The 26,648-nt window shown below is 47.0% G+C and overlaps 1 protein-coding gene across 8 annotated transcripts in view; it reads left to right on the forward strand.

Annotated features, from left to right (window-relative positions):
• LOC149347681 (uncharacterized) overlaps nucleotides 1-20,550 on the forward strand; it is a 28,141-nt gene extending 7,591 nt beyond the window's left edge. For 4 of the 8 annotated variants that reach the window (XM_089587284.1, XM_089587290.1, XM_089587287.1 and 1 more), the window contains 7 exons: nucleotides 2,531-2,609; nucleotides 6,046-6,179; nucleotides 7,218-7,300; nucleotides 8,289-8,375; nucleotides 11,231-11,419; nucleotides 14,079-14,164; nucleotides 18,612-18,877. In XM_089587284.1, coding sequence (XP_089443410.1) covers nucleotides 7,297-7,300; nucleotides 8,289-8,375; nucleotides 11,231-11,419; nucleotides 14,079-14,137 — 339 coding nt within the window. In that variant the 5' untranslated portion in view covers nucleotides 2,531-2,609; nucleotides 6,046-6,179; nucleotides 7,218-7,296 and the 3' untranslated portion in view covers nucleotides 14,138-14,164; nucleotides 18,612-18,877. Of the gene's footprint in view, nucleotides 1-2,530; nucleotides 2,610-6,045; nucleotides 6,180-7,214; nucleotides 7,302-8,288; nucleotides 8,376-11,230; nucleotides 11,420-14,078; nucleotides 14,165-18,611; nucleotides 18,878-20,215 lie in introns of those variants that run through there. The other 4 variants (XM_089587286.1, XM_089587285.1, XM_089587288.1 and 1 more) reach the window with 4 other exon arrangements.
• The last annotated feature ends 6,098 nt before the right edge of the window (nucleotides 20,551-26,648 follow it).

Below are 26,648 nucleotides of genomic sequence, written 5' to 3' on the forward strand. Positions count from 1 at the left end.
TGAACAGTGAGAGACGACTTTTATGTTCGAGTGCCCTATGATCTCAATTTTACGTGAATTTTTCTGTGTCGTCAACGTTTGAGCGCCCGCTTTTATGATCCTACATTGAGCGAGATCAAGATCCTAACCTTTTTTTGTCAGAAGCAAGTTAATGGAATTCAAGCCCTTCCAGTGATCGATTGATCTTATGGCAAGCTTTTTGTTTGAGTAACTATGAAAGATTTAATGTTGGACAGTTTCGTTGTCGCTAAGAAACAGTGTGTGCCAGTCATGAATATAGGCTTAGCTTGTCTTTTTGTTTGAGGTCTATCCGACGAGAACCAACCACTGCCTTTTCTGTCTTTGAACGGCCGATTTAACTTACGCTTTCTGCGAACAAACCTTCCCCACTCGATTGGTCCCTTAGAAGTGGACCTCTGTATGCGTGGTCCGCGTGACCTAGCACGCTACGGTTTCGGGTGTTGGCTATTTCGCAGATATATATATATATATATATATATATATATATATTTCTCTCCGCGTCGAAATGATGCGCAACGCAGGAGGCTGTGTCCTTTATAGCGGTTTTGTGATTGCAATTGCGCCAACGAAGCTAGGTGAGATGCAATGCGAGAGTGAACATCGGTGTCAGGTAACTGCTCCATGCAGTTACATACAACCAAACAAGGTGCAACGTCTACTAAGCATTTCATTAGGCTGGACCGCGAGCCACGTCGGCTAAGTATACCAGAGTGTGCTGTATACCAGAGCTCAAAGATCATGAAGGGTAGTTCACCAATATTCCTGAACAGAAAATTATACAACAGCTGTATCGTATCGGGACTCAGCTACGGGGCAGGAACGTGGAGGCTAACAAAGAGGGTTCAGCTTAAGTTGAGGCTAACGCAACCAGCTCTGGAAAGAAAAATGGCGGGTGCAACGTTGAGAGACCGGAAGCAGGCAGAGTGGGTGAAGGAACAAGCGCTTGGGCAGGCAAGGCATCTAATGCGAAGGCAAGATAAGTGCTCTTTGGGAAAGGTAATGGTGTGAATTCCAAGAGAAGGCAAGCTAGCAGGGTGTTGCAGAAAGTTAGGTGGGTGGATGAGATTAAGAAATCTGCGGGAATACAGTGGCCGCAGCTGTCAAAGGACAGGGTTAATGGAGAGATATGAGAGAGGCTTTTGTGTTGCCGTGGGCGTAGTCAGGCTGATGATGATGGTAGCGAATAAACCAAAAAAAGATTTCACGCACATCATATAATGAAAGTGTAGCGCCACCACATGAACTGGCGCTTTGGAAAGGAAGATGAGGTGCCACGCACGCGCCGGACGAAACATTGAAGGCAGTGGGGCAGAGCGGACGTGTTGTTTGTTGGACGTCGCCGCTCATGGGGTCTGAAGCGGCCTGCAATAAATGTGGGGCCGCGTCTAGACACCACAAAATCAACAAAAAGGTTACATGGGAATGTCGATTCTCGGATATGAGCGTGTCGTGACCAAGAATCCATAGTTGAGGATAACTTATGCTGCCTTCGCATCGGACACACGGGTCTTACGTATAACTTCGCACATGCAAAACAAGGAAAGCCGCTTTGTGTGCTGCGGGGCGAAGTGGTCAGAGTAAGCTGTATTTTATTGCCAAGACGCTGGTTCGATCCCGGCCGCGGTGGTCGAATATCGGTGGAGGTGAAATTCTAGAGGCGCGCGTACTGCGCGATATCAGGGCACGTTAAAGAACTCACCCCAGGTGGTTGAAATTTCCGGAGCCCTTCAATACGGCCTCTCGCATGGCAGTTGAGTCAGTTTGGACCGTAAGACCACCATAAACCAATGAAAAAAACTCTTAAAACACGAAAAATTTACACGAAACAACAAGCAAAATATTTAAAAATTGGCGGGGCTTAGCTTCGGTTAAGCCTGGTAGGTAGCGAAAGCGAGCGCAGCGCCTCTAACGGAAGGAACGCGGCGCGCCGTGTTTAAAGATCACGCGTGGCTACCGGCCGCCGCTGCGCGACTAGACATTGTAGACCATCTCGCACCCTTGTATGACATCACGCAATGACGTCACTAGGCATGACATGACGTCATAGGTGATTCGAAATGTCACACGTGGCTACCGGCCACTGCTGCGCGACGACTCGACTTGGTAGCCCATCTTTCACCCTGGTATGACGTCAGAGGTCATTCTAAAGGTCAAACGTGGCTACCGGGCGCCGCTACGCGAAAGGCCATTCATGAGCGTAGTATTGCTTTCGCAATAAAAGTAGCAATCCATGAGCTCAGCTTTGATTTCCAATCATGAGTTTGACTCGTGGTATCCTTGGTTGCTTTTGTAGCTTGGAACCCAACACACGCACGTATGCAAAGAACCCCAGGTGGTCCGAATTTCCGGAGCCGTTCCCTACGGCGTCCCCACAGCCTGAGTCGTTTTGGGACGTTAAACTCCAGTAAACCAAACCAAACCAGCATGCGCGCACAGAATTTGCTGCTTATGCACCATGACACGCAGCAAAGCGCGAAGAGACGCTGGAATAGTTTTTTTTTCTTTTCAGCGATGCGTTCAAAATCTGGATCTGCTGTGTGCGCCTGGACTATGGGCAGATCCTGGCGCCGCGTGGTGATGGCCATCGAGTAAGAACCTTTTCCTTTTTTTGGAACTCAGAATTTTAGAGCGTTAGCTTTAATAGTCCTATTACTCAAGGTAGCGTTAGTATGAAACATATGGTCATTCAAGTGGGACCAGTGGGTGGTACCATCGATACACAGATTGTGGACGACCTAACTGGCGTAGAATGTTCGGAGTAGTATCAAAATATTCAACTCATTACGGAGCATAAGACTGCTAGTCGAATCACAGTGTAGCTTATCACAGGGAGTCGCAGCGATGACTTTTGGTTCCCCAAACCAATTTTCTGAAACGTCAAACGTCCCTTACGGCCAAACTAATGGGCGTAGAACATTCGAAGTGGTGTGAAACAATTCGTGTTTACTTTGGCATTAAAGAGTAGATATGCGGTTGTAACGAAAAATTTGTACCGGTTATAACGAAGGTGGCTAATGACTCTCTATTCGTTCGATATTGCGAATGCTCGATGCTCATACGCTGCCCCAGAGTTTTGCTTTTTTAAGCATGAAATGCTTTTAGCCCCCGTTGTCGGCAGTGTGGTGACGTCACGCCGAGACCGAGAGCCATCATCCTGGCACTGAAATCCAGTCATCCGGGCACTGAAATCCAGATATCCGGGCACTGAAATCCAGTCATCCGGGCACTGAAATCCAGTCATCCGGGCACTGAATTCCAGTCATCCGGGCACTGAAATCCAGTCATCCGGGCACTGAAATCCAGTCATCCGGGCACTGAAATCCACTCATCCGGGCACTGAAACGAGAACATCCGGGCACCGTACGAGACTTAGCGAGATTTAACGAGACTCCGTAAGCCCTCCTACGCGACCGGCATGCAAGCGCTGGTTGGTCTCCAAACGAGACAAAAAATAACTGCTGCCAGTGCCTTCTCAATGTTTATCAAGATATCAGTGGAGCTGTGGGTTTGATAACGCACGGAATTATAATTTCCGATTTCTAATAACGGTGCAAAAACAACATAAATTGCATGTTGCACTTCGTTGTCGTACGTGATCCGGGGGAGAAGCGCTGCGTTCAAAGGGCAAGGCATCGTGCCGAACGGGTGGTGGCGTTCCTCCCTTCCTTTACGGTGCGGTTCGGGTGTCCACCGAGATGGCAGAGAATTACTGCGCCATTTCCTTTCCTCAAAAAACCTTGCGTTCAAATGGCAAGGCATCGCGCTGAACGGGTGGTGGCGTTCCTCCCTTCCTGTACGGTGCGGTTCGGGTGTCCACCGAGATGACATTAGGCCCGTAAACATTTCATGCTTACTCTACTCTCGGTTACGGGAGAGGCAGAGATTTTTTTTTAGGAACCGGTACTGTCGTGTTACCCGTACACAACAGTTTGTACATTCCCGGCTTATTGTCTGTCCTAACGTCACAGGCAGCAACGGCTGAAACTGAATACTGACAAGGTTAAAAAATAAAGAAATAACAAAGAAATAAAGATATACCGTCTTAGGTGGCAAAAAATTTCTGGGGGCACTTGTTTAATGTGCATAGAGGCGAAAACGTTTTCCGCACCACTTAGAGTACGTGGCACTGGTGACGTCACGACTTTATGACGTCACACATAACTCATGGCAAATCGCTAATTAATGACTAATTACTGATTAATACTAACTAATGGCGAATTAATGGCGTTTAAGCTTCGCCTTTAGAAGTGGAACGGGACAGCGTGTTGAAGCTCTGCCAGGGAGTCCACGGAACACCACCACCCGTTCTGCGCGGTGCCTTGCCCTTTGAATGCAGCGCTTTTTGAGGAAAGGAAATGGCATTCTCTGTCATCTCGGTGGACACCTGAACCACACCATATAGGAAGTGAGGCAGTGGGAGTAAAAGAAGAAAGAGAACGATGGGCCGTAATGAAGAAACCGAAAATTGCATTCGAGGAAAGGAAAATACGCAGTAACTATCTCACATATCTCGGTGGACGCCCGTCAAAACACGCACACATCTGCCGACACAGCTGCTGACCCGGCAGCTAACGACAGTATGAGGCATTAAAATCTTTCGCCTTAATAACGCAAAAGAGTAGAGGTAGTCTCGTTAGTCCAGCATCCTGAAGCACTTGGAAATCCTATTCACTGGCGGAGCGCACTCTTCGACTGTCGCGATTGTAAAAGAAAAAAAATGCATTTCGGTCGGTACTTAGCGCTTGATGGTTACTCAACTAACGTGCACTCACTGAAGTCTCCGGCTAGCAAACGGTGAATATTATGCTGAAATATTTGGTGTAGTTTTTCAACTGAGATTATTTGTCTCTTAACTGCCTACATTTTATTACATTATTATGATGGTGATGCAGTACAGGCTGACGCAAAAGGTCAGTAAAGTGGCCTAAGGTTAAATGCGTGCAAAAATTCATTGTGCTTAGCTAAAGCTAGTATGATCGATACCCTGAACCGCTGCTGACAACGAGTCGTGGCATCTGGAGCCAGTGGTCGGTTAGTTGCGTAGCGTTAATGTTTGTCGGCGCGCTTTTGTAGGGTCGAGGTGTTTTTTCTTTGCCTGCAGTACAGAGAGCACTTCGTTTTTTTTATCCTGTGGGTATTTGAAGGCTTTTGATTACATGTAGTGATGCCATCATGACCACTTTGCACGAGCAGGTTAATGAGTTATGCGCAAGCAGTTTAGAGTGGAGTCTGCAAAGGTTTGAAGCTTGTGGCATTCGCTTTGGTTCAACGGGAATGAAAGTTATCGCTTTGACGGCACTTCAGTGATCCGAGGAGCTACCAAAGTTCATGTATTAAGGCGAAAGCCTTTAATGGCTTAATGTCCTGTCCGTCCGGTGTTACATACATCATCTGGAAGACGGGTGTCCTCCGCGATATGTGATTTCCTTTCCTTAAATACAATTTTAATTTTCTTCATTAGGGCCCCTCTTTCTTCTTTCACTCCCGACTTCCTCCCTTCCTGTTCGGTGCGGTTCGGGTGTCCACCGAGATGACCGAGTATTACAGCGCCATTTCCTTTCTTCAAAAAGCGTTGCGTTCAAAGGGCAAGGCATCGCGCCGAACGGAAGGTGGCGTTCGGTGGGCCCTCTGGCAACGCGACACCTTACTCCTAAAAACGAAGCTTAAGCGTGATTATTTATTTAGCAGTCACTTAGTACTTACACATTAATCCGAAATCAGTGATTGATTAGTAATTTGTCACAACTTAGTAATTAGTACTTAATCATGTGTGACGATATCCGGTAGTGACGTCACCAGTGCCACAGAAGCAGCGAAAGTTGTGCAGAAAGCGCTTTCGCCTCTACGCACTTTAGACAGTCAAAGTACATACAAAAATTATTTGGTTTCGCCTTCTTGGAAGAATAAATCGGGCACTTTATTTGAAGGAGGTTATTGTTTAAACGGCGCGTTTTTAAATCGCCTTACGCTGCGTTCATGCGGTGCGTGTCTTGATGGTGGATCCCTAATTATTACCTTGCACAGACCACACTGCGTTGCTACAACGCTGGCCGTGGTCAACGCTCAGAGCCCGACGTGCACGTCTGGAGTGCATTCGTCGTGTGGGTATCCCGCCTCCTTGGAGACAGCCGGGCCACCAGCCCATGGTGAGCAAACAGGTGATGTTTAACTCTTTCGTCACGTGGTTAGGTGGCCAATGCTTAGGTGGTAATGCTTGCGTCGTTGTTTTTCGAAGACATTCCAGCCGTCCTTTCATTAGACCTAGCACCGTTCAATGTAATTAAACACTTACGAAACATCCCACTCGTCATATAAGTAAGTCGGGTTTTTGCCGAAGCGGGCCATATAAATATATATGCATATATCCTTCCTTCCCCCAGCCGCCGCGGTGGCTCAGCGGTTATGGTGCTCGGCTGCTGACACGAAAGATGTGGGTTGGATCCCGGCAGAGGCGGTTGAATTTCTTTGGAGGAGAAATTCTAGAGGTCCGTGTATTGTGCGATGTCAGTGCACGTTAAAGAACCCCAGGTGGTCGAAATTTCCGGAGCCCTCGACTACGGCGTCTCTGATAGCCTGAGTCGTTTTGGGACGTTAAACCCCATAAACCAAACCAACCCCCCCCCCCCGCTAAAAAAAAAAAAAGCTGAGAAAAGAGAGCTTCAAAGAATTTCAAGACTGAAAAATTCTTTTCCACCCTGGCATGTTTCGTGGCAAAATGTTCTTCGAGATGAGCAAAATAAAGTGAAAATGCTCTATTGCTTCTATGTCCGGCGAGTGGTAACCCTAGTTGCTTATGCAGTTAGTTGCACAATTGCTTATGGAAAACTGAACGTAACACACCACTCTTTATAAGAGTATCGAGTTTAGATGTATAATATCTATACTAGTATAGGAGTGGGATTGCCTGCATTGACATATCAGGTGATTTTCGGTGATGTGGCTTCTTTCCACCTGCTCTGTCGCCGACATCCGTTCGTCACCATTGAAGCTTTGACTTGTGCCGTATGTTCTATTCCTCCTACCGTGAAGTAACTCAGTGCGAAGAAAATAACAAAAAAAATCAGCATCACACGAGAATGGTCCTCTTTCCTCTATTAGTTATTTCGCACATATACTGAAGTTTGAGCGGTGGTCAAAATAATTTTTCAGCGCTTCTTTTAGGATGTCATCTTGAATCTGTCTTTTCACTTCAGCAGGGATGGCGCTTCTTGAGAAGTGGTACTTCGCCACCAGCCCCGCGACGCCCTGGTTTCCAACGTCTGAATTTTGAATTTCATGGGTGAGTACATGGCTGTGTTGCGGGGTGTCTTGGTCGAATGCGGAGAAATTTCAAATTTTCAGTTCTGCTACTCATGGCTTCGATTGTGCACATCCTTGTACGCACAAAGGTGCGTACAAAATAGCCACCTTTGTCTAAGGGGCCTACATTGAACAGCGCTTCTAGTTCCTCTTTCGCCGACCCGATGAAGACGATAGATCAAACCGCTGAAGCCCAATTCTTGCGCAAAATTTTTTGAAGCCGATTCCTCTATACTGTTGATAAATACTATAAATAAATATTAAATACTAATAAATAATAATAGTAATAATAATAATAATATAATAAATACTCTATACTGGTGGAAAAGAAAGTATACGGAGGATACATGCCCCCGGTGGGTAGGAAATAGGAAAGTGGGGCCGTCTGGATGAATAGAATAGTATCCTCGTCTCTCCAGTACAGCTCATGGGCGGTTGGTTCGCAACCACTTTTAATATTCACTGTCAACATGCACGCAAGCTGGAGTGGCTAAAGGTACACCAATTAACGAGAGTTCATTAGGACACAGACGGTGAAACTTAAAGGGCCGGGTCACACTAACTCTGTGCAAAAGCAGCTTTTAAGTACCGCACACTGTCTGTTTTTAAAAGATCCTCAAACTCCCTTTTTAATATCCTGTGTATGCATGAAAATTGTGCCGACCCTTGGCACGGCGACTCTAGTGGAAGACTAACAAACAGGCCAGAAAGGCTACTTATCTGAAAATCATTCAATCAGCGTAGAAATGGGTTGCAAAGCTAATCTCAGGCGCGGCTACGCAGTGCTATATGTCTGCCAAGGGAGTGCTCAGTGAGTCACAGCTGGAATCCCCGTTTCCAGTAACCCTGCTATGCTAAGGCTGTGATTAAATGGGAGAACATACCACACAAATTTGAGAGGTGATCAATGCAATTTATCTGCGCTTTCTTTACTACATCTTTTCGAATCCTTCTTGTCGTTTCTGCAGGGATGGCTTTTCTAGAGATGTGGTACCTCGCCATCAGCCCCTCTGGCGTCCCGGTTTTCAACAGCGCCGCCCGAATTTATTTCAAGGGTGAGTTTTTGGTTATACTGCTTGGTGACAGGGCCGAATGCATAGAAATTTCAGATTTTTAATTCTGCGCCGCACAGCTTCGATTGCACAAATCTGAGGAATAATTGACGCGGTTTGTTCCCTTGTTTACACGAAGCTGCACTGTACCGTCTCGGACCGCAGGCGTCTTGAACAAAAAAGCTTAAGAAAATAGGCGACATCGTATGCTTTCCTCGGTGCTTTGCGTTAGGATACTACTGAGCGCAACATTAATGGTCACCAGAGGGAATCGCGAATCTGTGATCAACACTTCCCATTCTGATTGTTTTGCGTTGCGTAAAAGTATGGGATTGCAATCGAACACGTGGAACAAGTCGGTTATCAGTACTGGGCGACCTTCCCTACTCGCTTGCACTGATGTTTTCCAGCTGTGCACCTTTTGATACAAGTGCGTGCACAGTTCTGGCGATGGTGAGTTCTTCGCGGAATTCTTTATCCTTATCATCCCGTCGTGGTCTAAATGTGCACCCAGAATGCGAGAGTTATCCTCTCTTTTCTTCCCTCACTCTTCCGCCATTCAAGTGTTCTTCGTCAGCTGAAACCACGTGTGAGTTATGTGTCCGCTAAGCCACAACAAATTGATTACGGAACCATATTTTGAACAGTTGAAGAGGCGGCCTAGGTGTTATTTTTTCCAAAGCTGTACAAAATAGGTAAAGTTCGAATTAAGGAAACATCCGCGCTATAAAATTAATTTCAGGCCTTTCGCGTATTTAAGGCTGCTTGCACGAGGCTAAACGTCATCACTAGAGACCGGATTTTAGGCAAATGCCTATTTTTTTCAACGCTTCGTAGGTGCGCCATTTTTACATATGAGCACGAATTAGGTGTTGACGATATGTTTAATACTCTTTTTATAGTGCCTATAAATGCCTATTTTGGGTGTCAGTGCCTATAAATGCCTATTTCCGACGTCGGTGCCTAAAAATGCCCTATTTTACAGAAAAGGGGCATGAAATACGATGTGGTTTGCATTAAGATTCTGTTTTCTTTCGAATCCATTTCGGTTTTGAGTAGAACACACGTGGCAACAGTAGATGACCTCGTCAGTTGGCTGTGGTGAACACTGCACCTACGCCGGCTTCGTCAGCCGAAAATATCGAAGCAACCTTTTTTCTATTTTCTGCCATTTTATCGAGGCAGCTTGTGCGCTAAATTCACTTTTCTTGCGAGCACTATAAAAAAAAACGGAATGTGGGGGTATAATGCTCACTACCAACATTGGACTAATTGAGAATGTACAGCAACGAATCGCTGCTCTTCCTCATGGAGAAGTTGCCGAGAAAATCCGAGCAAAGTTGTAGTCCGTCTTGAAGAAAAACGAGGGGTTTTGAGTCCTCAAGCGAATTTCAGGAGTATTTACCGGTGAACATTCTATGATACCGAACAGTGTAAAGCCATCAAATGTTCCTAAGCACAAGCACGCTCCTGTAACGTTGATGTTGAGCGTTCCTTTTCAGCATACAAGCTTGTTCTTACTGATAAGACGCATAAACATAAATTTGAGTCCATCAACCTGGAGATGGTGCTTGTCTGCTACTGGTTCCATAGGTTTACCAGTGATTTCTAGATGGATGATGTTTATTTAACCATGGATCCTCGTGGATGTACGTAGGCCCGTGCAGAACTATGATTCCTTTCGGCATATTCCGCATCAAGCAGCACTCTGCGTAACATTTTCTAGCATCTCGTATTTATGGTGTCCAGACCCTTCTAATGGCAAGCACCATTTGATAGTCGCCTGGCTCCAGACACGTGAAGCCACAAACTTTAAAACACTGTTTACACAAGTGACAACGTATTTATTAATGTTGAAGCATCGTGTATGCCTGCAATAAGTAAGTTCAATCCTGTGTGAGCGAAGACTGAACTCATTTGTCAGATGCTTTGAATTGACAATGTTTCTATCAATTTGTAAATGCATGGCCTCCTGTTAAGGTGTTCATTGTTTCCACTTTTGTACACGACAAGCGAATTGTTTGTTTCGAGGCATACCAAAGTGTTTTAAAAGGGTTGGTAACCGCCCCTTTTGCTGTGGTGAAGCATGTGTACTGTACGAAAAGTTGCGCGACAGCCTTAAAAAACGGCTTCTAATGTTCGCACCCTGCTTAAGGTCGCCAATCATTCCTTCTGTGTTTTTGTTTTATTTTACGGCAGGCATTGCGCGCTGAAGTTCGGAACTGTGCGCACTTTTGATAAAGTTTATAGTGCCTATTTTTCTCCGTTAGGTGCCTAAAATGCAATTTTAGCCGCCTATTTATGGCGCCTAAAACGCGCTTTTTAGTGCCTAAAAATCCGGCCTCTAGTCATCACTTAGCGATGGACAGCTTAGAAGACTCTCTGCAACATTACTTCAAGAAAGTCGACTACTGGCTAAGCATGTCAGTCAACTCTGTTAGAGTGAAACGATTCAATGAGACAACAAAGAAACACGGCGGGTCATAAAAGAACTGCAGCGTGCTTTCGGCAGAACCTTTTAACATGTTTAATTTTTTCGTTAGATAGCGACAAACTTGGCCGAAGGCTGTTGTTTTGTTTTCTATTAACAAACTTCGATGAGGAGGAACGGAATTCCAGCCCACCAGAGTACATGTTCTGGCTCATCGGTGTTCAATAGTTCTAGGCTGTAGTCAAAAAGAGACATCGGACGGACGAATAAGCGCGACAAATGAAAGGCTCTTGTGCTACAACCGTGCGCACAGCACTGCTGCTATCGCCTTTCTTGCGTCTATCTCGTCTGTCCAACGCGTCTCGCGTCTCATTTGCGCACTTTACACCTGTTCGTAACATGCTTCACATTATGCGGCGCCCCACAGGGAGACACCGGTTCTTCGTTGTCATGGTGACAACAGACCCTGGACAGGATGTCTTGGCTGCACTGCTGTGTCCTGCAGTTCCGGACTCGCTAGGACGAACCTTAGCGCTGAGGGCGCGTGGGGTCCTAGCGGTCTGTGCCCAGCTGTACTATTTGTGTGGAGCTCTGCAAGCTACAGAAACAGCCTTCGGTAAGTACGTCGATCACTGTAGACAATCATATCTGAATGCCTATGCATTCAAATTTGACTGTCATACTGATGCATGTCCATGGAAGATTTTAAGGTTTATGGGGTTTTAACGTCCCAAAGCGGCTGAAGCTATGGGGACGCCGTAGTGAAGGGATCCGGATAATTTTTACCACTTGGGGTTCTTTAACGTGCACTGGCATCGCACAGTACAAGGGCCTCTAGGAATTTCGCCTCCATCGAAACTCAGCCGCCGCGGCCGTGGTTGAACCCACGTCTCTCCGGCCAGCAGCCACTGAACCACCCCGGCGGCATAATCCACGTAACAGGTTCAGTGTTTATAGTGACAACGCTTCGTGACAAACTGAAAACGAGAAAAGAGGAGATGAGGAAAGTCTTAGCGATTCTGTGAAAGCTTGCGTAGCGGTGGCACGATATTGCATGAAAAAAGGAACCATTACTGGGCACAGCAGTCAGCGGATATCAGCCACTGCGGCGGTGGGTCAGTATTTATGACGCTAGGCTGCTGTCCCAAAAGACGCGGGTTCAATCAAGGCATTGGTGAGTGGGGTATTTAGAGTCCCGTACATTGTGCATGTTAGGGCACGTTGAAATTATCCTGAGCCATCCACTATGGCGTCCCTCATCTCTCGAGTCACCTTGGGATGTTAAACTTAAACAGCCAGATCCCTCTCACCAGCGATGCTTCACACGCTGCCGCCAGGTGACACTTTTCGTAATAGGGATTTGAATTGGAACGCCGAAAAAATTTGAAAAACTTTACGGGACGGTTACAAGTTAACAAAGCCAACGGACCAGCGCTAGCTGCCCTCTGATTGCGAAGGAACGGAGACATATTAGAGTAAACTATTTGATTGGATGTTTTAATCAAACATCGTAGTGGTGGCCTGGTAGAGCGCGCATCCGCGTCGTGCTCGCGAGATGCCGGAAGTTGCTGTAGTAGTAGTAGTAGTAGTGATAGTAGGAGCAGTAGAAGTAGTAGTAGTAGAACTCTTTGTCCAGGAGCAACAATTATGCGCCTGAAACGTTAGTTGCCTGCTGCACGATCAGGTGCTGTTCTTCACGTTCAGCTCCAAGCCAGTCCATCAAGGTCTCGAAGGTGGAGGGTGGACAAGATTACAGAAGGACCGGGAAGGAGAATAAACAGTGGGAGAGGTTGGCATAAGAGAAAAGGCAGTTGGGGCATGAAGGATCGCGACGGAATAAGTAGAGATAAAGCCGTCGAAGTATGTGAGCATCCTGCACAGAAACACTAGGATGACGGTCGGAACAGAGCTGGTGATTAAGGCGGGAAGGATTGTAACACTCTTTGATAATAGCGCGAAGGGACCGTATCGACCCGCCCTCCGATGGCCTTGGCCAGGGGATCAACAGTGCCCGCATATAAGTTTTAGAGGCGAGCTGGATTAGCCAAAGCATTGCCGTAAATCGGCGAGTGTCCAGGAATCTATGGGAAGAAGTCGGGGCAAGGCTGTAGCGACGCAAGTGTGGCCCCGAGTTGCGTGAAGAGATCTGGTCGGAGTGTTTTTGAGTGAATGGCTCGAATGGCTGCTTGGGAGTCAGTGTAGATGGTATTTAAGGCAGAAATCTGGGCTAGTTGATGTTCGGATTGAGAGGACGTAGCGGTAGCGCTAAAAAAATAGGGACGAGGGCAGACGTAGACAACACAGGCGTCCGTCGTTCCAGTTTTTTTAGCGGTACCACTATGTCCTCTCAAGAAGATGGTATAACCAGGCACAGCTGGGAGCGAATGAAAATGTTGATTGGCGTGAATTATTGAAAGTACCTAGAGTGAGAGAATGAATATAAGGGGCATGTAGGAGCTAGCCGCTAATCTGAGTGATAGGTGTAGACAGAAGAGGATAAAGGAGGACTTGGTTACCGGAGCTGGGAGCAGCCACGTGAGAGGCATTCGTGTATGCCACCCCATGAGTATTAAACGGGAGACTATGTTGGGAGGCAACAGCATGCCGGTGGCCAGCAGGCAGGACTGGTGACATATTGCAGGAAAGAGGAATTATTCGGAGGTTAGATGCCCCCGCAGGAGAACGGATAAGAAAAGGAGTAGTCCGGATGGCGGGGAATAGTAGCCATGCCTCTCTTGTGCAACACATGAGCGCTTGCTTCTCAACCACATTTAATATTCGATGTCAACACGCACGCCTGCTGCAGCAGCTAAAATGCACTACTTAACATTAGTTCAGCACAAGGCTGTGAAACCTATTCTGTTGGCTTGGTCCTGTGCAAAGCTGCTTTTAAGTACCGCGCATTGTGTTAAAAAAAAATCGTGAGAGCTGAATTTTTGACATCCTGTAGGGGCATGAACATTGTGCCAACCCTTGGCATGGCGACTCAAGAGAACCACTAAGATGCCAAGAAGGCTTACTTATCTGTAAACCATTCAATTGGTGTAGAATTGCATTGGATAACTTATCTCGGAAGCGGCTACGCATATCTACATGCGCGCTGAGGCAGTGCTCAGGGGGCCATTGCTGGGACCACCGTTTCTAGTAATCATGGTTTGTTTAGGCTGTTGGCAAAACAAAAAAAAACATTCCACTGAAATTTGAGTGGTGATCAATGCAATTAATCTGCACTTTATTTACTATATTATCTCGAATCGTTCTTTTCCTTTCTGCAGGGATTGCGTTTCTTCAGATGTGGTACCTCGCCGTCAGCCCCTTGGCGTCCTGGTTTTGAACGCCCCCACCCGAATTTCTTTCAAGGGTAAGTTGGTGATTTTGTAGCCCGGCGACATGATCGAATGCATGGAAATTTCGGGTTCTCAGATCTGCGCCGCACAGCTTCAAATGTGCACGTCTGAAAAAAAAAACGCCGTGGCTTGCTTCCCGTGTTTACACGAAACTGCACTCTGCTGTCTTTGAACGGTGATATCGCGAACAAATCAGCTTAAGAAATTATGCGCCATCGTATGCTTTCCTCGCTGTATTGACTTGAGATTCCATTGAGTGCAATATTAATTGGTCGTTAAACCGGATGCTTGGGCTAGTTGGTACGATATTTTCCTTAATAACAGCGCTAACTTGGACGAAGACTGAAGGAAGACACACGGACGGGCGCTGACTTGCAACTCAAGGAAGCCTCGAATCTATGATCGTCATGAGCGTCATGAGAACCACTACCACCACTGCAGGTCAAAGGCCTCTCCCATGTCTCTCCAATTAACCCTGTCCTTTGCCAGCTTTGTCCACCGTGTCCATGAAAACTTCTTAATCTCATCCGCCCACCTAATCTTCAGCTGTCCCCTGACACGCTTGCCTTCTCTTGGAATCGAACACGTGTAGCTAGTATGTTACTGATGCTGGGCGACCTTGCTTTCTGGCGTTTGCCAGCTGTGTACATTTTTCATACAAGTGCGTGCACTGTGGCGGTAATGAGGTAACTACAGTAGTCCGCGTAATTACGCTGAAATAATGCAGGCAGTGAGTTATGGATGGAAAGTGCCTGCATCGTTTTGCTCGGACTTATCACGCCGTTTTTCATCCCTGCCGTTAAGTCATGGTTCAGATGTGCACCCTAATGCACATTCAAGTGTTCTTAGTCGGCTGGAACAGCGTGCGGGTTGTGTGTCCGCTAAGCCACAAGAAACTAATGTTGGAGCGATGTCTTGTACACTGCAGAGGGCGGCCTGGGCGCCATTTTTTCGAATGCAGTATCCAATAGGTAGAGTTCTAATTAGAGGAGCATCCACGCTAAGAAATTGATTTTCGCCCTTTCTCGTGTTTCTGGTTTCTCCCACGGGCCTAAACGTTGTCTCTAAGCCACGTACCCTTTGAACCTTGTCTGCAACATTATCTCAAGGAAGTGCACTACCGTCTAAGCATGTCAGCCAACGCTGTTAGTCAAACGCTTGTACCTTTTCCCTGTGGCGATGCAGTACAGGCCAGCTTTTTCAGACTTCACTGTATTAGGATACAGCTCAAACTAAATGGCAAGTGCCCCTCACAGTAAGCTCGGTCACCAACGGCGTGTGCATGTTGTCATGATGTCTTGGTTCACCGCTTTGCACCTGCTTGTGTGGCATCGAAGGTGAATTGCCACCTGCGAAGTGATTAACGGCAATGTCACGACAAAATTTTGAGGCTGCCTTCAGAGTTTCGTATGGAGAACCCCTGGAGAACCCCTGGCTGTCGGGTTTGCAGCCGACTTTTCCGTCCTGAACCTCGGGAGCTACCCCGTGCACAGTGGAGGTAGTGACCGAGCAACGCTGTGAGCGGCGTTTTCCAATACACCCTAGTTTATTAAGGCGAAAGCCTTTAATGCCTCATAATGTCGTTAGCAGACGCGTCGGCAGGAGTGTCGACAGACGCGTCGGCAGGAATGTCGACAGACGCGTCGGGAGGAATGCCGACAGACGCGTCGGTAGGATTGTCGACAGAGCCGTTTCGACAGACGCGTCGGCAGGAATGTCGACAGACGCGTCGGCAGCCGTGTCGACAGACGCGTCGGCAGATTTGTCCGCCTTTCGGCGTCAGTGCTTAAAAAGGAACTGCGCCGAGGGTGGGAAGCGAACCAGGACCTTTGGCCGTTTTACGACATGTTGCTCAGCATGTCGGTCTCGGCTATTCGAAATGTGTTTGCAAGCTAGGTCCCACAGTATGCGCACCCATGTATAGAATTATATTGCATTGAACTGTAAATGTTGTGTAAAACCTTTATTCTGTTGTGCGGAAATACTACTTGTCCATGCAAAATAAAAAGTTTCCTTTCATGCATGCATTTTAAAAAAAAGTTTCTTTTTATGCACGTATTTAAAAAAGTTTCCTTTTATGCATATATTTACATGCCTTGTCTTTCCGTGTACTTTGCGTTGTTACCAGTGTATGAAGTAACCACCATAGTCGCTATCAAACTGCCTCTTTGTAGGGGTGGCGAGGCTTGTCAAGCGGTCGTAATGACTGCTTTTTTCTTGCCGCCCTCAGTTTTTGTAAAAAAAAGCTGAAATAAAGTGATTGATTGATTGAAGAGGAGACGCTACCACTCCTCCACGAAGGCTCAAAGTTACAGCATGAATAAAGGCGCACCTAGTGAATGCATAGGTTTCATAAATAAAATAAAAGGAATAAAGTATGGGAAAGGAAAATAAAAATAAGAAAATAAACAAAAATACAGAAAAAATAAAATAGGATATGAAAATAGAAAAACAAAAACAAGAAAAGGAGCAAAAATAAAAAATATGCAAAATATAAAAGTAAATAAAAACAAACAGTGCGCCAGGAAACGCTTTCGCCTTGCCGCACTTTAGAGAGCCAAAGTGCTCCCTCAATTTTTTTATTGATAAACGTGTATAAAAGACACTGGCGGTTGGATGCTTGTGGGTGGCCCTCAGTCCTGGTCTATGGAGGCTTCTTTCAACTTTCTGGCGATGACAAGAAGCGCTGCTTGGTCATAGAGGCGTGCGCTGCTTTAGTTCTTTGATCCGAAGGCTGTTAGTGCAGCTGTGCTCTGTTCTACATTTGAAATGAGGCACTGACATTTGCAGTCACAAGAGAGATTACACTGTACGATGGCAGTGCCCGTCAAGGGTATTGATGTTGACCGTCCTGCCTGCCTTAGAACCTCTTTTTTTGGGGGGGAGGGGTGGTGGCATTTTAAACCTCCTCCCTCCAAAGGGGGGGGGGGGGTCTCAGGTCTCCAGGGAGAGCGCAAGAATACGCATATTAGAACGTTGAGCTGCAGCCAAGGAAATAAGGGCCATCTTAAAGCAGCGCGACACACAGGACGAGAGAAAGAAACAAGAGACGGCACGAGCGCAATCTAACAACTGAATTTTATTTCTAGAAGGATTAGTTATATACGCACCAAACAACAACGATAAAAACACAGATACATCACGATAGCCCTCACAAACCCGTACGCGCATATAGCGGACTGCAAAAACCGCCTCATCCCAACAAAGCCATTCAGCATCTTAGCACATGACAAGACCCTGCAATCATCCTGTCGCCACACAATCCCCTGGAGCGCGAATCTCTTTATCTACGAGATTAATGGAAGGCGAGGCGACACATGTTTCAGTCTCCTGGCTTATCAAAAACGCCTCAACTAACTCCCTGCAGGTCCTATCTGGGTAACAGAACAAGATGTTAGTCCTGTCCAAATGGGGGAAGCAGTCTTTACATTTTCGGCAGTGCAATGCCAGGTTCGAGGACACTGCCCCTTTTACTGATCTGCGGTGCTCAAACAGCCGCTCATTAATACAGTGGCCTGTCTGGCCGATGTACGTCTTGCCGCAGGAGAGCGGTATCGAATAAACGACTCCAGTGTTACATACGACCAGTGGTTTTTTTGTGGGAAACTGTGCATTCATTCCTTGCTTGGTCGTCCCGGCACTCGATCTTCCTCCTTACCGCACTGCACACTCTGCACACTCTGTTTGATAAGCCAGGAGACTGAAACATGTGTCGCCTCGCCTTCCATTAATCTCGTAGATAGAGATTCGCGCTCTAGGGGATTGTGTGGCGACAGGATGATTGCAGGGTCTTGTCATGTGCTAAGATGCTGAATGGCTTTGTTGGGATGAGGCGGTTTTTGCAGTCCGCTATATGCGCGTACGGGTTTGTGAGGGCTATCGCGATGTGTCTGTGTTTTTGTCGTTGTTGTTTGGTGCGTATATAACTAATCCTTCTAGAAATAAAATTCAGTTGTTAGATTGCGCTCGTGTCGTCTCTTGTTTCTTTCTCTCGTCCTGTGTTTCGCGCTGCTTTAAGATGAATCCGTTCCAACTTGCCCAGTTTTCTGTTCTAAATAAGGGCCCAACGCACGACACAATAGAGAAACACAGCGGCTCATAATTAAAACGGCAGCGTTCTTCCGGCAGAACCTTTTGCGAATCTCAATTGTTTATTTAGTGAGCGACAAACTTGTCAGAAGGATGTTGTTTTGTTTTCTACTACAAAGCTAAGCGTGGAGGAACGGATTTCGAGCCCACGAGAATACACGTTCTGGCTCATCGATGTTCAACAGTCCTAGAGGCTGTAGATAAAGAGACCTTAAAGACAAATAAGGACGACAAATGAAAGGCTCCAGTGCTGCAGCCGTGCGCACACCACTGCTGCTAGTGACTTGCGTTTATCTCATCTGTGCGACGCGTCTTATTTGCGGACTTTCAGCCTGCATTATAACACGTTCCATAATATGCAGCGCACCACAGGGAGACGCGGGTCCTTCGTTGTCATGGTGGCATACCATTGCTGCCCAGCTATTTCGTGCTGTGCCAGTCACGCTAGGACGCACCCTGGCGCCGAGCGAACGTGTGGTCCTAGCGATGACATCTTGAGGAGCCCAGTTCGAACAACATGTCCAGCTGGACTATTTGGGCGGAGCTACGCCAGCTGCGGAAACTACGTTCGGTAAGTACGTGGATCAGAGTAGACCATCATATTGAATGCGTATGCAGAATCGCAGAATCCTTCATAACCCCAGGTGGCCGTAATTTCCGGAGTCCTTCACTACGGCGTCCCTCATAGCTTTAGTCGCTTTGGGACTTTAAATCCACCTAAGCCATACCTAAACGATAAACCTTCAGTCCACTCAATAGGATTAGTGTTTATAGTGAATATGCTTCACCATAAACTGTAAAACGAATAAAGAGATGAGGAAAAAGTCCTAGCAATTCAGCGCAAGGTTACGTAGCTGTGGCATGAGCTATATCACATGAAAAAGGGAACCGTTACTGCCGACAGAAGTGAGCGACTAACAGCCACTGCGGTAGTTCAGTAGTTACGATGCTTGGCTGCTGTGCTATAAGGCGCGGGTTCGATCCAAGCTCTGGCGGTCGCATTTCGATGAAAGTGAAATGCTGGAGGCCCGTGTACTGTGCGATGCCAGTGCCCGTTAATGGACCCCAGGTGACTGGAATTACGTATCACGAGCCCTCCACTAAGGCGTCCCTCATCTTCCGAGTCGCCTTAGGACGTTAAACTCTATAAAATAGACCAGATCCTTTTCTTCCGTGAGGATCAACAAGCTGTCGCTAGGTAACACTTTCTGCTGCTAGGGGTTTAATGGTAATGCCAAAAATTTGAAAAAAAAAAAAATTTCCAAAATCACGGTACGGTTACGAGTTGACAAGGCGAATAGATCAGCTTCGGAGTCTTATTAAACTATTCGATCGTCTGCTTTAATCAAAATTAATAGTGGTGGCCTGGTAGAGCGTGCATCCGCGTCGTACTCGGTAGATGCCGGACATTGCTGGAGGGGTTGGACACTTGTGAATCGCGGTTCGATTTCGATCCAAACGAACTGCAAAGCAAACAAACATGACGGACACTTAAGTTCACCTTAGGAGTACGACGCGATAGCGTTAAAAGGGTATCTACAGTATTTCCGGAGCCCTCCACTACGGCCTCCCTCATAGCCTGAGTCGCTTCGGGACGCTAAACCCCCATAAAAACAAAACCAGCCATTCATGACTGCTCATGTGGCTAGATTGCAATTTAGCGGCTGAGCTATCCCTGCGTTCAAAACCAAAATGCTGATCGAAGTTTTTAAATAAAAGATTAATCTTAATACTTTTTTGAACCTATATTTATCTTATGTAGGTTTTGCCTACCTGTTTCTTTTTTATCTTTTGAGCATTATAATAACTGGCTATATTCAAAGAAGTGAATAGTTTCACTTTCGGTTCTGCCAGTTGATTCTACTCCACAATGTTTAGTTCAGGTGCTGTTGTTGAACATTTCTGCAAGCTTCAGCACGCACAAGGGTGCGAACAAGGGTGCGCTGAGTGTCCGACCCGCTTTCTTCTCCCTGCAGCACATTCTGCCGGCAGAAGAGGACACCCTCCACACGTGGTGGCTCTGCAAATTCAACTTAGATCTTCCCACACATTCATTAGCCCACCAGATCTACAAACATGACTTTCGCGGCGAGCCCCTGAGCACCAAAGTGGCATGTCTCATCTGCTACCGGAAGTGCCGTAACGAGATCATTATGGCCCTGCACTTGAAAAAAACGTTTCGAGAATCGGTGCTTCAAGTGTGGCGCTGTGTTCGCCAACGCCACCTCTGCCATAGCCCACAAGCGCCTCCACCGCACGGTCGGTCATTTCCAGTGCGGCTCTTGCAGGAAGCTCTTCGTACACAAGAGCACCCGAGATCATCACTGCCTGCAGGAACACCTCTGCCGGCCTTAGCGTCCGCGCTCTGCGAGCAGCCTGTAGGCCAGCGAGGGTAGGACCGACACCCTCGACGCTTGGGGCTTGAAGCGAATAGTGCAAGACTTAATATCATTGGTCTCTCTTTACATCAGGCTATGCTATGAGTGTATCATCCTACCTGTCATGGAAGTTGAATTAAGGGATCTGGAAGTTGCCATTTCATAAGCAAGAACACAAATGTTTCTTCCTGTTTATTATAAAGTGGCGACTTAAAAACCCTACAGTTATTTCACTGATCAGTTTGCTGCAAGCTGCCGCGGTGTCTCAGTGGTTATGGTGCTCGACTCTTGACCCGAAAGACATAGGTTTGATTCAGGCCGCGGCGGTCGCATTTCGAAGGAGGCAAAATGATGCAGTTGCTTGCAGTATGCAATATCACCGCATGTTAAAGAGCCTCGGGTGGTCGAAATTATCCGGACTCCTGCATTATGACCGCCGCCACTGTGGCTGAGTGGTTATGGCGCTCAGCTGCTGACCCAAAAGACCCGGGTCCGATCCCGAACGCGGCGGTCGAATTTCGATAGAGTCAAAATTCTAGAGGACCGTGTACTGCGCGATGTCCTTGCACGTTAAGAACTTCAGGTGGTCGGAGTACCGGAGCCCTTCTGTACGGCGTCCCTTATATCCTGAGTCACTTTGGGGCGTTAAACCCCGATAAACCCGGAGTCCTTTATTTTTTGGCATCTGTCACAGCGTGAGCCGCTTTGGGACGATAAACCCCTTAAATCATAATCCTACGAGTTAATTGGTTTCGTTTATGGTTTATGGGGTTTAACGTCCCAAAGCGACTCAGGTTATGAGAGCGCCGTAGTGAAGGGCTCCGGAAATATCGACCGCCTGGGGTTCTTTAACGTGCACTGGCATCGCACAGTGCACAGGCCTTTGGAATTTCGCTTCCATAGGAATTCAACGAGATCGAACCGCGTCTTTCGGGTCAGCAGCCGAGCACCATAACAACCAAGGTACCGCGGCGGCCCAACGAGTTAATTGATCGATACATTTCCACCGGTTGCTTACCTGCCATGCCTCAATTCTTTCGGACCCGCCGGGTGGCTCCTGAATGTGGCTCAGTCATTAGGGCCAGAGTAGCCGAGGTCAGTGCCAGCCGCGGCGCCCGCGTTTCAAAAATTGCCGTGAATTAAATTGTCGTGATCTAAATCGCGGTGTTTAACGCTTGGTAGTCACACCTAACTTATGAGGGAAGCCGTGGGGGACAGCTCGGCATCAAACTAAAATACGTGCGTTTCCTCAACGGCCACGTTAGAGAATCCCAGGTGTTCTAAATAAATCCGGTGCCCTCCACTACTACGCCGCCCAAAGCCATGTGACGTTCTCTAAGTTAAACCACAATATTTCCTATTTTAGCGGACATGAAATACCCAGGCACATTCATGTCCCGGCATTCCATATCAGTGAGCGACTAATGCTTAATGAAGTCACAAATAATCGAAACAGCTGGTCGATGAAAGCTCTTCATTGCTGATCGACACGCTGGCGCTGAGATGAAAGTGTATCTGAATTTAGCGCAGAGGAAGTGTGTGCTGCTAGCTGGTGACATCTGACGCTGTAGCCCCTGACGGACTCTGAGTCAGTCGCGATCCCAGATGCAGACAGGTACAAATACTTGTGAAATTAAGAACGGCTGAGGAAGTTAATGTGTCGTGGTGAATGAAGGGTGTCGCTTTTTTACCGAAGCTCAGATTAGCACAGTAAGTACCTTACCTTAAGTACCTTGAGCTGCGTAGACCTAGATGCAGACTTGAGATTTCAGGTTTGCTACAGTGTACCAGAGGAACTAACTACCTTTACACATAGGGCCCGCGGAACCAGTAAAATCTAGGCGTGCGCTCGCGACTAACCAGTATGAACCACGCTTCGACGCTCAGTTTTTTAACGCATTACTTGTCACCTAACGAAAAGCAGTGCGAGTTTGAGGCATCTGCTAGAAAGAGTTTTGCACCAGCACGTGAAGGCAATAAACGCTCTTATTTCCGTTATGCCGGGGTCCATATTATGTCCATGACTGCAGAGGTAGCTACCGTCAGCAAATTAATTTTGAAAATAGGGTTAACGCTACGCATTTTTTTGGTAGTTTTCGCAGAGCACTGAATCGGATCATGTGAGGACCATTATTCCGGTCAATTCTGTCCTTTCCTTCATCCGGTGTATGGAAGGAGGACACTGAATCGTTTGAATACTTGGTTGGCATTTTGGTAAAGAGCCGATGGGGTGTTTGGCTATTCCTTCTGTCACTGTCGTACGTGCAGAGGTTGCGTCAGTGCATCGAAGCGAGCAACAGAACAAGGCCAGATTTGAAGAGTACTTCAGGCGCGATGTACCTGTATGGTACGAATGAACGAGTGTGCTGCTGTGTTTGATATGCTAGTTTGCGGACATGATTCGTGGGATTTCATTTAAAGGGCCACTGACACCAAATGCTTGCTTGTTTTCTTCGTTGAAACGATGTGTTATACATTGATATTGTGACGAAGACGAAGCTGGCAGTGGCGCTGGACGGAGCGCCCGCGCTAGGCCAGCGGCCATTAAATCATCTCATAGCCATCGTTCACCACGCCTCATTCTTCGGCTGGCCGCCGCGTTACAATATACACGGAGAATCCCGTAGTATTCACCTACTACCGATAATGATAATTTTGGATTTCGTCTTGGCGATGTTTTGATTTCTGTTTCACAAACCGAACGATAACTGTGACGTGTGGTTAAACTTTAGGTCATGCCACTTGTAATTCTAGCTGTTGCAGAAGGCTGGTTAAGTGTTATAGGAGGTTAAATCCACGTATAAACGTTTATATTGCAATTTTTCTGTGCCTCACGTGACAGAGTTCAACTGTTGTTACAAGCATCGTTTGGTTGATAGAACCGAAACTGAAACAGCATGAGAGAAGAAATTCAATTACAAATTATTTCGAGGTCGTAAGCGAATACCACGATGTGATCCATGTATTGGAATGAGTAACGCCTCATTTGCTAGAAAAAAATGCGCAAGAAAATTACATGCCTATGAAATTTTAAATATTGCATCGTTATTCATGGTTCAACGCAAATGGCTCATAGTTGGTGTTGAAAGGCAGTTGAAATTACAGGGTTACGTTTGTGCGTGAACATGACTGACCTGCCCTTCAGTTAGCTGAGTCATTAACAACGAACAGCATAGAGAAACGTTTATACGTCACATCAAGGTCACTATTGAATTCAAGGTTGTGATCATTGTTACGGATTGCATCGGAACTTTTCCAGTTTATAAGGATCTTTGATACAATCCTATATGGCGCATTAGTAACTCAAGTTTAAGCTTTAGAGCCGAAGAAAACTCCCTTACACCAGACGACTCACCTTTGGTAGAGGAACAAAAATATCTGCGATTATAATTTTTGGCAGAGTGTTAAGAAATATCTTGTTTTCGAAACCAGTATTGCAATCACGCATCTCACCATCTCCTCTAAGTTGTGGGCGCCTAGTCGTTTTTAGAAGTGCCATTAGAGAGCACGGGAAAAAGCTATAGCCAATTTGGAAAGGTACAACGTTTCATGCAGTATTCATTTTCTTTAACATGTCAGTGATTTTTTAATGCAAGTTGCTGCGTATCACGCAAGAAAAAAATTTAACCGCCGAGGTGGCTCAGTGGTTATGGCGTCCGGCTGCTGTCCGGAAAGACGTAGGTTCGATCCCGGCCGCTGCAGTCAAATGTCAAAGCAGGTGAAATTCTGGAGGCAAATGTACTGTGCGGTGTCAGTGCAAGAACCCCAGGGGGTCGAAATTTCTGGAGCCCTTCTCTACGGCGTCCCCATAGCCCGAATCGTTTTGAGACGTTAAACCACTGTAAACCGTCTTTAGATAAACAAGAGTTTGAATTAAGGTGACTCTCCCCGACGGCTTGAGGCTTAAGCACTGACGTTCGTTCCTGAGGATGCTACCATGCTTCTGGCTAACTAGGATGTGTCCCATGGCGCTACGATTGTTATAGAAAACTGGACATGTGTTTGTAGCGCGGTGCGCCAGAAGGTATACGGTTTCGCGCTTTGCCTTCGCAGGCAGCCGCCGGTGCTTTGGATGTGGAATGTGCAGCTTCCTTGCATCGTCAACATCTCCGTCCTGAACTTCTGGAGTCGGTGCGCGACGTGTGCTGGTTGCGTTGTGGTAAGTGTGGATCGCGCATGGTGAACTGAAGTCGGCCTATTTCTGATTCAGGTTCCTGCGGTAGTGAACAGCCACTCAGGCTATGAAGGACGCCATAGTGAAGGGATCCGCAATTTCGACCACCTCGAGGGTAACGGAGTGGATTCCAAGAGAAGGCAAGCGTAGCAGGGGGCGGCAGAAAGTTGGGTGGGCGGACGAGATTAAGAAATTTGCGGGAATACGGTGGCCCCAACTGGCGAAGGGACAGGGTTACTAGAGAGACATGGGAGAAGCCTTTGCTCTGCAGTGGGCGCAGTCAGATGATGATAGTGATGATGATGATGATGGGGTTCTTTAACGTGCAGTGACGTCGCACAGTAATGGTCTATTGGTATCGATCAGCAGAGCGCAATAGTTTCGGAAGGAGAGCGAGAAGCAACGTCAGTGATTACAATGAAGTCGACACGGACCAGGACCTCATTATAATCATAACGGTATAACGGTATAATCTTAACAGAAACGGAACTACCAGAGGTTTTCAGCGGACCTCGCTTCTAGTGCTCTGCTGAAATTTCTTCAATCATGTGAAAATTAAACCCAAGCAGCACAGGAAATCAGACCAATATTGGAAATTTCTGGTTTTACTCTGGTGGTTTGTAGGACCGGCGTTTCCAGTGTTGGCACAATTAGCTGAGCTGCTGGTGAAGCCAGCACGAATCATATCGCAAGATAGAAATACCGACTCCCTTGATTGTTTGCTCCCTGAGCACCGGTGTTTGTAAACATGTTAGTCTATACTGTAACGACTCGCAAGAACCCTCCTGCCGCAGTTGTGAAATGTGATGACTCATTCCTCGCAGGTGTAGCAAGACGAAGCGAAAGCCGCGAGGACGACGTAGTGTCAGCTGCGCCAGTGCAATGTCTCTTGCCAAGCCATGTGGGCGCGCCCAGCATCTGCAGGGAAGGACTAACTCGCAGCACTGTGCGCCGCACCGCTGCCACGAATCGATCATGCAAGATCATTCATCTCCTGTCCACATGGAATGAGGTTCTCTACTAGGTCCAGATGGAAGTGAGGGAAATACCTCTAAGACCCGAGCAGTTCACCTTAGCAAGCAGACATTCTCCCTGCCTTATAGGCCACAGCCTGGAAACATTGCAAAGAGTGGCCAAGCACCTATACTTCATCAATGAGCGTCATCATATCACAAACATGGACGTTATCAACGGCATACTGAACTCCTGCCACGGCATCCTGTCCGATGCTCTCAATGGCAATTAGCGCATCCAGAGTCTCCGATTTAATATCTGGCACCAGATTGAACCTCACAGCTTTTTATCCGCAATTCCATCCATGAAGGACTTGAGTTACACGAATGCTCGACTGCTGAGTTCAAAAAGCCTCTTCTCTGCGGACGTCAAAGACGCTCGAGGCCTTCCATGTTACCAAACTCCGGACGCCGAACATGGACTCAACAGAACTCTTCAATGTGCTAACCGAGTGTCCTTCGTTGAGAAACCTTTCTTTGAACTTCAGCGTTCTGCAAAGCACTTCGCTTGAGTGCTGCCATGAATAGACTGCGTATCATCCATTCCTCACACCATAATAGACTGGAATAACCTGACATCACACATATGTACTGAGACTAATTTACAATCGTTTCAGCATTCGTTAAGCAAACCATGCAGTAACAGATTTTGTATTTTTGTTGTATTATGTGCATTTACTGAGTATTTTATTCTCATGTGAGTTAGTTCCATTAGTTGCTACTGTAGCGCCCGGCGACGCTATAAAGCGCCGGCGCTGAGATCGGCGTTACAGCGCGCGCTAGAGGAAAATAAAGACGGACAGCGCGTGCTCGTGGCGCACGCCCGGCACGGGCAGTCCGGAAC

Source organism: Amblyomma mixtum, chromosome 4, assembly GCF_055824585.1.
Source record: "Amblyomma mixtum isolate Tamu chromosome 4, ASM5582458v1, whole genome shotgun sequence".
Taxonomy (NCBI): domain Eukaryota; kingdom Metazoa; phylum Arthropoda; class Arachnida; order Ixodida; family Ixodidae; genus Amblyomma; species Amblyomma mixtum.